Below are 13,496 nucleotides of genomic sequence, written 5' to 3'. Positions count from 1 at the left end.
ACAGGCCCTGGCCACAAAGGAAAGCCTCTCAGGGACAACACAAGGAGAGCATGCTGTAGTTTGGTACGACTGCGGACCCAGCAGATGAGCTGAGAACAGGTATCTGGTCTGACAGCAGACAGCACCCAACTAAAAGCCCACAGCAGCCCCAGAATGGCCCTTTAACAGCACAGGGACCAAATCCTGCCCAGTGTACCCACAAAGAAAACTCCTGTGAAATGCCTTCTGGTTCTGGTTAATAGAGGACACTGTGGTACAGGGCACCACAAGGTCTCTTCTTCTATGGCCACTACTATTAAGATAAGGAAACATAGATGACTTCCCTAATACAGAGAAACAAACCCAGACAATATAAGGACACAAAAGAGTATGTCCCAAATGAAAGAACAGGGCAAAACTACAGCAAAAGAGCTATGTGAAATGGATAGAAGCAATATGCCTGATAAAGAATTCAAAGTGATGGTCATAAACATACTCACTGTACTTAAGAAAACAATGGAGGATCTCTGTGAGACCTTCAACAAGGGGACAGAAAATATAAAAAAGAACCAATCAGAGATGAAGAATCAATAATTAAAAATTAAAAATACCCTAGAGGGCTTACCAAAAAACAAACCAAACAAAACAAAAAAACCCTAAAGGGAATAAATAGCAGATTAGAGGAGGCAGACAAACCCATCAGTGACCTGGAGTCCAGAATAATGGAAATCAACCCAGCTGAGCAGCAAAAAGTAAAAGGAACAATAAAAAATGAGAATATGTAAAGGGAAATCAGCGACATCATAAAGCATATTAGCATGCAATTTATAAGGATCCCAGAAGGAATAGAGATAGAAAAGGGGGCAGAAAATTTCCCTGGTTTTTCAGCAGAAACTTTGCAGGCTAGAAGAGAGTGGCATGATATATTAAAAGTACTGAAAACAATAAAATGTGGAACTGAAAATATCTTACCCAGAAAGGTTATCACTCAGAATAGAAGAGTTTCCCAAACAAACAAAAGTTACAGGACTTCATCACTATTAAGCCAGCTTTACAAGAAATACTAAAGGGAATTCTTTGAGTGAAAAGAAAAGGCAATAATCAGCAATAAGAAAATTATGAAATTCCACAGGTAAATACAAACAAAGTAGATTAATCACTTAAAAAAACCTGTACAGAGATTAAAGCACAAAAGCAGTAATATCAATTATACCCAAAAAACTCAGTCAAGGGAATACACAAAATAAAATGGTATGAAGTATGAAATCATATAAAACATGCATGGAAGTAAAACTTTAGTGCTTTTAGAATGGGTTCAAACCTAACTGACCATCAGCTTAATATAGAATGTCATCTGCATAAGATGCTAAATACGAACCTAATGGTAACCACAAATCAAAAACCTGTGACAGAGACATAAAAACAGAAAGGAATAAAAGCGTATCACTAAAGGAGGACATCAAACCACAAGAGAGAGCAAGGGAAAAACAGAGAAGAATTATAAAAACAACCATAAAACAAGTAACAAATGCCAGTAAGTATTCATCTGTCAATAATTAAATGTAAAAGGATTAATGTTCCATTCAAAAGATACTCATTGATTGAATGCATAAAAAAGCAAGACCCATCTTTATGCTGCCTAAAGACTTACTTCTACAGACCTAAAGACACATGCATATTCAAAGGGAAGGGATGGAAAAACATTTACATGCAAACAGAAGCCAAAAGAAAGCTGGGGTACCAATACATATATCCAAAAAACCAGACTTTAAAATTAAGACTGTAACATGAGACAAAGGACACTACAAAATGATAAAGGAACAATCCAACAGGAGCATGCAACAATTGTAACTGTTTATGCATCCAATGTGGGAGCACCTAAATATGTAAATCAACTAGCAGCAGACATAAAGGAAGAAATCAATAGTAATATAGTAACAGCAGAAGACTTTAACACCCCACTTACATCAACAGACAGATCACCCAGAAACAATGGCTTTGAATAACACATTGGACCCTATGGACCTAAAAAATATACTCAGAATGTTCTATCCAAAAACAACAGATTACATATTCTTTCCATGCACATGTGGTATATTCCCCAGAACAGATTACACGTTACGGCACAAAACAAATTTCAATAAATTTTAAAAGACTGAAATCATATCATGCATCTTTTCTGACCATAAGGGAATGAAATTAGAAGTCAATCACAAGAAAAAAATCTGGAAAGAACACAAATACATGGAGGCCTAAATAACATGCTACTATACACTGAATGGGTCAATGAAGAAATCAAACAAGAAATAAAAACCTACATGGAAACAAATGAAATTGAAGATAGAGTCCAAAATCTTTGGGACGCAGCAAAAGCTGTCCTAAGAGAGAAGATTATAGCAATACAAGCCTACCTCAAAAAACGAGAAAATCCTTAAACTAACCTTACAGGTATAGGAGACAGGAACAGAACAAAGAAAACTCAAAGCCAGTAGAATGAAATAAATAATAAAGACTAGAGCAGAAATACATGAGAGCGAATAAACATACACGCACGAGTGCACGCACACAAAAGAACAGGTCAATGAAACCAGGAGCTGGTTGTCTGAAACGATAAACAAAATTTATAAACCTTTAGCCAGACTCATCAAAACAAGAGAGAGAGAGAGAACTCAGATAACTAAAATCATATGAAGGAGGAGAATTAACAACGGACACCACAGAAATACAAAGGATTTAAGGAGAATATTACCAAAAATTACATACCCACAAACTGAATGACCTAGAAGAAATGGATACATACCTAGAAACATATAACCCTTCAAAATGAAAGCAGGACAAAATAGAAAATTTGAACAGATCAGTTAACCAGCAAAGAAACTGAACTAGTAATCAAAAAACTCCCAACAAACAGAAGTCCAGAAAGCTTCTCTGGTAAACTCTACCAAATAGCTAAAGAAGAGTTAATACCTATTCTCAAACTATTCCAAAAAACAGAAGAGGAAGAAAAGCTTCCAAACTTACTCTATGAAGCCAGCATTACCCTGATACAAAAACCAGATAAAGACATTACAAAGAAAGAAAATTACAAGCCATTATCTCTGAAGAACATAGATGCAGAAATCCTCAACAAAGTATTGGCAAACAGAATACAACAGTACATTAATAAAAAAAATCATTCACCACAATTAAGTGGGATTTTTTCCAGGGAAGCAAAGGTAGCTCAGTATGCCCAAATCAGTCAATGTAATACATCACATTAACAAGAGAAAGGATAAAAATCATATGATCATCTCAATAGATGCAGAGAAAGGATCTGACAAAGTACCACATCCGTTCATGATAAAAACTCTCAATAAAGAAATTTTAAAGTAAACATACCTCAACATAATAAAGACAAAAATGTCCATTCTCACCACTTTTATTCAACATAGTAGTCAAAGACCTAGCCACACCAGACAAAAAAAAAAAAAAATTAGTAAAGTAAAACTTCCACTATTTGCAGACGACATGATACTATATATAAAAAAATCCTCAAGACGCCACCCACCAAAATACTACTAGAACTGATAAATGAATTCAGTAAAGCCATATACTAAATTAATATACAGAAATTTGGTTCATTTCTATACATTAATAATAAAGTAGCAGAAAGAGAAATTTAAACAATCCCATTTACAATTGCACTAAAAAGAATAAAATACCTAAGAATAAACTTAACCAAGGAGGTGAAAGATTTGGACTCTGAAAACTATAAAACAATGGTGAAAGAAATTGAAGGTGACACAAACAAATGGAAAGATATTCCATGTTAATGGACTGGAAGAACCAATATTGTTAAAATGTCCATGCTACCCAAAGCAATCTACACATTTCTTGTAATCCTTATTAAAGTATCAACAACTTTTTTCACAGAGCTAGAAAAAAAAAATTCCACAATTTGTATGGAACTGCAAAAGAACCCGAATAGCCAAAGCAATCTTGAAAAAGAGGAACAAAGCTGGAGGTGTCACAATCCCAGACTTCAACATATAAAGTTGCAGTAATCAAAATAGTATGGTACTGGCACATAAACATGTAGGATCAATATAAGAGAATAAAGAACCCAGAAATAAACCAATAATTACATGATCAATTTATTAAAAAATAAAAAAAAGGAAAGAACATACAATAGAGAAAAGACAGTCTCTTCAGCAAACTGCTGAGAAAACTGGACAGCAACATACAAAAGAATGAAACTAAACCACTTTCTTACACCATACACAAACTAAACCCAGAATGGATTAAAGATATAAATGTGATACCTGAAATCATAAAATTCCTAGGGGAATATATAAGCAGTAATTTCACTGAGTTTGGCCGAAGAATCGTTTCTCTAGATTGTCTCTTCTGACAAGGGAAACAAAAGCAAAATTAAACTATAGAGACTAAAGCAAAATAAAAAACTTTTTGCACAGGGAAGGAAACCAGCAAAACACAAAGGCCACCTACCGAATGGAGAAGATATCTGCAAATGATATATCTGATAAAAGGTGAGTATCCAAAATTATAAAGAACTTAACAACAACAAACCCCAAATACTCCAATTAAAAATGGGCGCAGGACCTGCATAGACATTTTTCCCAAGAAGATGTAGAGATGGCCAACAGACACATGACAAGATGCTCAACATCACTCATCATCACAGAAATGCAAATCAAAACCACAATGAGATATCACTTTACCTGTCAGAATAGCTAGAATGAAAAACACAAGAGCTTCTACCTCTGAAGCCATTTTATGAACTGTCATGTGCCACCTGAGCCTCCAATAAAAACAAAAACAGGCAAAACAAATAAAAACACAAGAAATAAGTGTTAGTGAGGACATGGGGGAAAAGGAACCCTCACGCACTTCTGGTGGGAATGCAAATTGTTGTAGCCACCATGGAAAGCAGTATGAAGGTTCCTTAAAAAATTAAAAACAGAAATCCCACCTGTCCCAGTAATTCCACTTCTGGATATTTACCCAAAGAATACAAAAACACTTATTTGAAAAACTACATGCACCTCTGTCTTTACTGAAGCATTATTTATAAGAGCCAAATTATGTAAACAACCCAATTATCCATCCCTAGATGAAAAGGATAAAGAAGAGGTGGTGTACATATATATGCAAAGGATTATTACTTAGCCATAAAAATGGCAAGACTGAAATCTTGCCATTAACGACAACATGGATGGAGCTAGAGAGTATAATGCTAAGTAAGTTAAAAAAACACACATACAATGTTTTCACTCATATGTAGAATTTAAGAAACAAAACAAATGAATAAAGAAAAAGAAAAAATAACAGACTCCACGGAGAACAAACTGGTGGTTGTCACAGAACAGGGGTATAGGGAGGATGGGTGAAATATATAAAGGGGATTAAGAGTTCACTTATCTTGATGAGCACTGAGAAACATACAGAATTGCTGAATAATTTTTTACACCTGAAAATAACAATGTACGTTAATTACTCTCCAAATTAAAAATAAGTTAAAAAATAATATTCATAATTTTCAGATGTCAAAATATTTCTCTTTTTCTTAATAATTTAAATATCTTGAACTATTCTGAATTCATTATCCTTACAAAAAAAAAGCAGGAGTGTAGATTTGGTAGGTGGTTGGTAGTCTGCAGAACTGAGGAACTACTCAATATTTTTATAATGTGGACCATTTTCCAATGATTAACCTGGTCAGCATTACATAGTATAGACTAAAAAAAAAGGACAGAAAGCACAGAGGTAAGTTATGTATAAGCTAAGAATACAGGCAAACCTCTGAGATGGTGCAGCTTCAGTTCTAGAACATCTCAGGAAAGTGAATTTCACAATGAACGACTCAGGCCTTCCAACACATATAAAAGTTATATTTACACTATACTGTGTTTTTTTAAGGTATGCAATAGCATTATGTTCAAAAATACAATGTACATAGCTTAATTAAAAAACACTTGATTGCTACCAAATGCTATCATCTGAGCTTTCTGCAACTCGAAATCTTTTTGCGGGTGGTGGCTGCTGAAGGTGGTTGCTGAAGTGGCTGAGGCCACTTTATCTTAAAACAACAATGAAGTTCGGTGCATCAACTGACTCTTCCTTTCATGAAACTTTCTCTGCAGCCTGCAATGCTGTTTGATAGCTTTTACCGACAGAACTTTCAAAATTGGTGTCAATCCTCTCAAACCCAGTCGCTGCTCTATCAACTAAGCCGATGCAATATTCTAAATCCTTTGTCGTCATTTCAACAGTCTTCACGGCACCTTCACCAGGAGTGGATCCCACCTCAAGAAACCACTTTCTTTGCTCATGCCTCAGCAGCAACTCTTCATCCGTTCAAGCTGTATCCTGAGACGGCAGCAGTTCCTTCCCATCTTCAGGCTCCACTTCTAATTCTGGTTCTCTTGCTATTTCCACCACTTCTGCAGTGACCTCTTCCTCTGAAGTCCTGAACCCCTCAAAGTCATCCATGAAGACTGGAATCTACTCCTTCCAAATTCCTAACAACGTTGATATGTTGATCTCGCCCCACGAATCATGAATATTCTTCATGGCATCTAGGATGGTGAATCCTTCCCAGAAGGTTTTCAATTGACTTTGCCCAGATCCATCAGAGGAATCACTATGTACGGCAAGTAGAGTCCTATGAAACATACTTCTTAAATAAGAAGACTTGAATAAGAAATGAAACAAAGAAAAAAGAGACAAAGACTCTTAAATACAGAGAACCAAATGGAGACTGCCAGAGGGGAGGTGGGTGGGAGGGATGGGTGAAAGAGATCAAGGGAATCCAGAGCACACTTAACATGACAAGCACCGAGTCATGCATGGAACCGTTCAGTCGTCATACTGTACCCCTGTACACTTGAAACCAGGATGACACTATAAGTTATACTCCAATAAAAAATATAATTAGTTTAAAAATTTTAAAAAGACTTGCAAGTTGAAATGACTCTTTGATCCATGGGTTGAAGAATGGATGTTGTGTTAGCAGACATGAGAACAACATAAATCTCATTGTCCCGACTCCGTCAGAACTCTTGTGCGACGATCAGGTGCAGAGTCAATAAGTGATGATAGTGTGAAAGGAATCTACTTTTTTCCCTTCCTTAGCGGGTCTCAACAGTGGGCTTAAAACATTCAGTAAACCATGCTGTAAACAGATGTGCTGTCCTCCAGGCTCTGCTCTTCCATTTACAGAGCACAGGCTGAGTAGATTTACCATAACTCCTACGGGCCCTAGGATTTGAGAAATGATAAAGAAGCACCTGCTACAAGTTAGAAGTCGCCAACTGCACTGGCCCCGACAAGACGATCAGCCTGTCCTTGGAAGCTTGGAAGGCAGGCACTGACTTCTCCTCTCTAGCCAGGAAAGTCCTAGATGGCATCTTCTTCCTGTGAGAGGCTCTCGCACCCACACTGAAAATCTGTGGGTCGGTGGAGCCGCCTTCGGTAATGACCTCGGCTCCATCTTCTGGATCACTTGCCGCAGCTCCTCCATCGGCACCTCCTGCTTCGCCTTGCACGTTTACGCCCCGGACACGGCTTCCTTCCTTAAACCTCAGGAATTGATCTCTGCTAGCTTCAGACTTTGCTTCTACAGCTTCCTCCCCTCTTCCTTCACGGAATTGAAGAGAGTCAGGGCCTCGCTCTGGGTTAGGCTTTGGCTGAAGGGAATGTCATGGCTGGCTTGACCTTTTATCCACCAAACGTTCTCCACGTCAGCAATAAAGCTGTTTCACTTTCCTATCATTCGTGTGTTCACCGGGGTGGCCCTTTTAATTTCCTTCAGGAGCTTTTCCTTCGCATTTACAACTTGGCTAACTGGCACAAGAAGCCTCAGCTTTCCACATGCCTTCCTCACTAAGCTTTAACCGTGTCTAGCTTTTGATCGAAAGTGAGAGGCGTGCGCTTTCTCCTTTCAGGTGAACACTTAAGAGACTACTGTAGGGTTATTTATTGTCCTAATTTCTATATAGCTGTTTCTCAAGAAATTGGGGAACCCACAGAGAAGGAGAAAGGAAAGAGTGGGTCAGTAGAACAGTCATAACACACCCAACATTTATGGATTAAGTTTGCTATCTCATATGGGCACTGTTTGTGGCACCCTAAAACAATTTAAATAGTAACATCAAAGATCAATGATCGCAAATCACTGTAACAAATATAATGAAAAAGTCTGAAATATTGTGAGAATTACCAAAATTACCAAAGCTTCAATTTATAAAATATGCAGTAACTGCAAAGCACAATAAAGCAAAGCACAAGTTATGCCTTTAAAGTAAATGGAATCTAAATACCTAATTTAATCTCTTCTTTCCAATATACACCATCCGTATGATTTTGGATAAAACTCACTTCCTCAGCTCTACAATGTAACTTCATCTATTATGAAAGATAACAGTATGGACTTCAAAGTGTCAATTTAAAATTTAAATGAAATTTTCCACATGTAGTGATTATATAGTACTTACACAGGAGGTGCTCAATAAATGTTAACCATATATGATTGCTATTCAAATTAGGTGATAATGACAGTCCAAAAAATGACAGTGACAAAACAGATTGAAAAGGTAAAATTGACCAGATCTAAGCACATTAATGGAACAGAGGAGAAATGCAGACACAGATCCAAATGGATATGAAAATTTAACGTGACATAAAAACATAAATGCTATCATTTTTGTGAGACACCCTTAAGGATGGAAGGCAGGTCTTAAAACGTAAATTTGGAAGTACCCCATGTGAATAGAGATGAAAGCTTTACAATTTTGAATGAGACTTCAAGGACAAAACAGGAAAGTGAGAAGAATAAAGAGAAAAGGATACAGGCACTATATTAGGGAAGGGAAGAAACCGAAGAATCACAAAAAGATACAGTAAGAGTACCAATCTACCAATAGAAGAATCAGTACAGCAATTCCTATCGCATAAGATAAACGCTAAGGGTGGAAAGGCTTAAATGACGTCATCGAAGAGAATCAAATTTTAATGCAATGTAATGATGTCATATGAAACTATTAAAATTGAAAATTCTACTTACTGACACAGCTATCATGGTACTATCTGGCCTCCATTCAGCTTGTTTGTAGGATCCAAACTGAGAAGATGATTTTTCAGGTTCCTTGTAGGTTACAATTAATACACTAGGCTGGAAGGAAAGAGGTTTACTTTATTAGTATCCCATAAAAATATATACAAAACAAATTTAAGATAATTTATCATGGAGTACTCTGAAAATCTAAAAATTCTAAATGTGTATAAAAGATAACAATATCAGCTATCAGCCCTAATTAGCCCAAACAAATCAACTAAAAAGAACCAAAAGGAAAGATGATCTGAAAAGGACTATATCTATTTAAGTTATTAAAATGATACTAATAATCTTCAAAAACAGAAACAGGCCCAGATGGTTCACTAGTGAATTCTATCAAATACTTAGGAAGAAATTATACAACCTCTCTACAATCTATTCCAGAAAACAGAAGCAAAGATTACTTCCTAACTCTTTCTGAGGCCAGCATTGGTCAAATACTAAAAGCAGACAAAAATGTTACAAGAATATAAAACAGCAGATCAATATCTCTCACAAACACAGCTGTAAAAATTCTCAACAAAATATTAGCAAATCTAATCCAATGATGTTTAAAAATAATTATACACTACAACCAAGTGGAATTTATTCCAGGTATGCAAGGCTGGATCAACATGCAAAATCAATTAATGTAATCCATTACACATCAATAGGCTAAAGAAGAAAAAGCACATGATCACACCAATAGATGCAGAAAAAGAACTTGACAAAATGCAGTACCCATTTATGATAAAAACTCTCGGTAAAGTAAGAATAAGGGGAACTTCTTCAATCTGACAAAGATTACCTACAAAGAACCTGTAACTAACATCATACTCACTGGTAAGAAACTAGAAGCTTTCCTGCTAAACTCAGGAACAAGGTAAAGACATTCCCTCTCATCACTCCTTTTCAAAATCACACTGGAAATCCTTGCTAATGTACTAAAGAAAGGAAATAAAAGATAACAGACTGGGAAGAAAAAAAAGTACAACTTTCTTTGTTTATATGTAACACGACTGCCTATATAGAAATTCAAAGGAACCATCAACAAACTAACATAGTAATAACAATGATCAGTAAGGTTACAGAATGCGATGTTCATATAAAAATCTATTGCCTTTTTATATAACAGCAGTGAACAAGCAGAATTCAAAATTAACCACACAACAGCATTTCTATTAGCAACCCAAAAAATATTTAGGCTTAAATCTAACAGAATATGTACAAGATATATAAAAGGAAAACTACAAAACTTTGAAGAACAAAATTTAAAATGAACTAAATAAATGGAGGGATATTCCAAGTTCATGAACGGGAAGATCCAATATTGTCAAGATGTTATTTCTTACAACTTGAACTACAGGTTCAACACAATCCAAATCAAAATCAAAGCAAGTTATTTTAGAGATATCAACAGGCTTACTCTAAAGTTTATATGGAGAGGCAAAAGACCCAGAATGGCCAACTCAATATTGAAGGAGAACTAAGTTGAAGAACTAGATGCTACTTCAAGACTTATTATAAAGATACAGTAATGAAGACAACGTGGTATCAGCCAAAGAACAGAAAACAGATCAACAGACCAGATAGCACCAGAAATAGATGCATATAATCAAGTGACCTTCGACAAAAGAGCAAAGGTAATACAACGGAGAACACATGATGTTTTCATCAAACTTGGCTGAAACAACCTGACATCCACTTTCTGTAGTATAAAAGTTCTAAAGGGTCATCTTGTACTTTCGCTGCCATTGTCCTAGAAGCAGTCTTTTTTCCAGGGACCCTGGTCCATTTTTATTAGAGAATGGTATTTTAAAAAGATCTGAAGGCGCCTGGGTGGCTAAGCTGGTTAAGCGTCTGCCTTTGGCTCAGGTCATGACCCCGCAGTCCTGGGACTGAGTCCCGCATTGGGCTCCCTGCTCAGCGGGGAGCCTGTTTCTCCCTCTGCCTGCCACTCCCCGTGCTTCTATGCTGTCAAATAAATAAAATCTTTTTAAAAAAATAAAAAACAAGATCTGGAAAACAAGACACATATTGCTAGTGGGGTGTCACTGCTTCTAGGTCCTCTCAGCAAACAGAGTAGAAAACAAACTTATACCAAACCGTATCTGACCACATTACCTCTCTATATTTCTTCTATATATACATATATATATATTTTCATATAGAAACACTGGAGGATAATCAAGCACAATGTGGTTTCTTCTAGCCTTTCTCCCTTACTTGTAACTTTGTTATCATTTCATACAATTAATTTAGCTCTTTGTTCAACTCTACTATATGCACAGACTAGTTTGGAACTACTAAGTATAGTCCTATAGTACACAAATTTACCAACGAGAATACAGTTTTTATGGCTAGCTCCTTTTACATTAGCATTTGGAAAGTGTTACATAGGTTTTAAATATTCCCTTAAAACCTTTTTTTAATCTCTAAGAGCAAAATACAGAAGTTTCTAAGAAGCTAACAATATTCCAAATACATAAGAATTGCTAGAAATCAGTTGTTTGTACTTCAAATATCAATTAAAAATTAAAAATAAGTATCTTGGCAGGAGTGACATCGGCAAGATGGGAGAGCAGGAAGCTCTGGACTCTCCTCCCCCCAAAAAATACATAAATTCAGGAACAATTCACAGAAAAATTCCCTTTGGTGAGAAATCTATAAACTAATAACAGAAAGGCACCTGAAGGCTGGATGAACACAAAATCAAACTCATCAAAGCTGCTAGGGTGATATGGAACACCCTCCTGCCAGAACCCCCACCCCCAACACAGAATAAAACCCTCCACCTCCAGCTTCTTCTTGGGAAGAAGAGCCCATAAGTCCAATGCCCCAACTTTTCTGGGACTGTCCAAAGGGCGGGAAGAGGGTCTGTCTTGCCTTCCATGAGGCATTGACAGGACCTAGCATAATCTAGCTGTTAAGGGAGGTTGTGACAGCAGAAACAGAGTTTGGGCTAGCAGTTGCCATAGACCCTCCCTGACTCAGTACAGAGCTAACAGATGGGCGGGAGTGGGGGCGGGAGACAGCTTCCACCATTTCCATAGGAAGAGAAAGAGTTGGAGGGAGCATAGGACCATCCAACTTTTCTGAAGGACACCTCAGGAATGGCTTCAGTTCATTTGTTACAGTGCACTGAGGGGATTCAGCATATCCTAAACACTTAGGAGACACACACACACACACACACACACGAAGTGTGTTGGACTAGCATGAAGGTTTGAGAGGTCACCAGAATCTCTGGCCAGACTGATTGGGGGGGAGGAGGGGTCATCTTCTAATACATGAGACCAGTCCATGAAGAGTGGGACTGGTAACTGTTCTGTCTAATGCACAGACACCAAGAGTCAAGGAAGATGAAGAAAAAGATCAATGTGTTCCAAACAAAGGAAAGAAGACAAAGCTCCAGAAACAGACCCAAATGAACCACAGATACATGACTTACCAGAAAGATAATTCAAAATAACCATCATAAAAATGTTCATTGAGGTTGGAAGAACAATGGAGGAACAAAGTGAGAATTTCCACAAAGAGAAAATATACAATAGTACCAAAAAGAAATCATAAAGCTGAAAAATATAACTGAAATAAAAAATTCAATAGAGAGGTTCAAAAGACTAGATCAAGCAAAAGCAAGGATCAGCAAACTCTAAAAAAGGTTACTGGAAATTATTCAATCACAAGACCAATAAGAAAAAAAAGAAGAAGGTGCCTGGGTGGCTCAGTTGGTTAAGCGACTGCCTTCGGCTCAGGTCATGATCCTGGAGTCCCGGGATCGAGTCCCGCATCGGGCTCCCTGCTGAGCAGAGAGTCTGCTTCTCCCTCTGACCCTCCCCCCTCTCATGCTCTATCTCATTCTCTCAAATAAATAAATATTAAAAAGAAAAAAAAAGAAGGATACAGAAAGCTTAAGGAACTTATGGGACACCAAAAACCAAACCAATATATGCATAACAGAAAAAGAGAAAGAGAAATGACCTAAAAGCTTATTCAAAAAATAATGTCTGACACAATGTTTGATATTAGAACAATGAGATTTTGTACATGATTCAAGGGCTGTACTTAGTGGATTCAAATCCAATAAAATAAATCATTTCAAAAAAAAACACAAAAAAACAACAAAAAAAAATAATGTCTGAAAAATTCCCAAATCTGAGGAGGAAATGGACATACAGATCCAGGAAGCCCAAAGAAACCTAAAGAAGAGAGACTCAAAGAAATACACACTGAGAACAACTATGATCAAATTGTCAAAAGTAAAAGCAATGAGAATTTTGAAAGCACAAGGAAAAGGCAACTTGTCATGTACAAAGGAACCGCCCGTAAGACTAAAAGAGGGTTTCTCAGCAGAAACCCTGCAGGCCAGAAGAATGTTGGATGAAGAGCTGAAAGAAAAAAGCTGCCAACTAATACTATA

At 36.9% G+C, this 13,496-nt stretch overlaps 1 protein-coding gene across 3 annotated transcripts in view; it reads right to left on the bottom strand.

Moving 5' to 3' along the window:
• The window catches only part of RIC1 (RIC1 homolog, RAB6A GEF complex partner 1), a 169,676-nt gene that overhangs the window by 112,295 nt on the left and 43,885 nt on the right, over positions 1-13,496 (bottom strand). For all 3 annotated transcript variants that reach the window (XM_025891346.2, XM_073878169.1, XM_073878168.1), the window contains exon 2: positions 9,044-9,151. In XM_025891346.2, the coding sequence (XP_025747131.1) occupies positions 9,044-9,151 (108 nt within the window). The remainder of the gene's footprint in view (positions 1-9,043; positions 9,152-13,496) is intronic.

The sequence above is a fragment of the Callorhinus ursinus genome, unplaced genomic scaffold (assembly GCF_003265705.2).
Source record: "Callorhinus ursinus isolate GAN/ISIS: 27379988/994484 unplaced genomic scaffold, GSC_fseal_2.0 scaffold28, whole genome shotgun sequence".
Classification (NCBI taxonomy): Eukaryota; Metazoa; Chordata; class Mammalia; order Carnivora; family Otariidae; genus Callorhinus; species Callorhinus ursinus.
The sequence above is the reverse complement of the archived record's forward strand: the minus strand, read 5'-3'. Positions and strand labels throughout refer to the sequence as shown.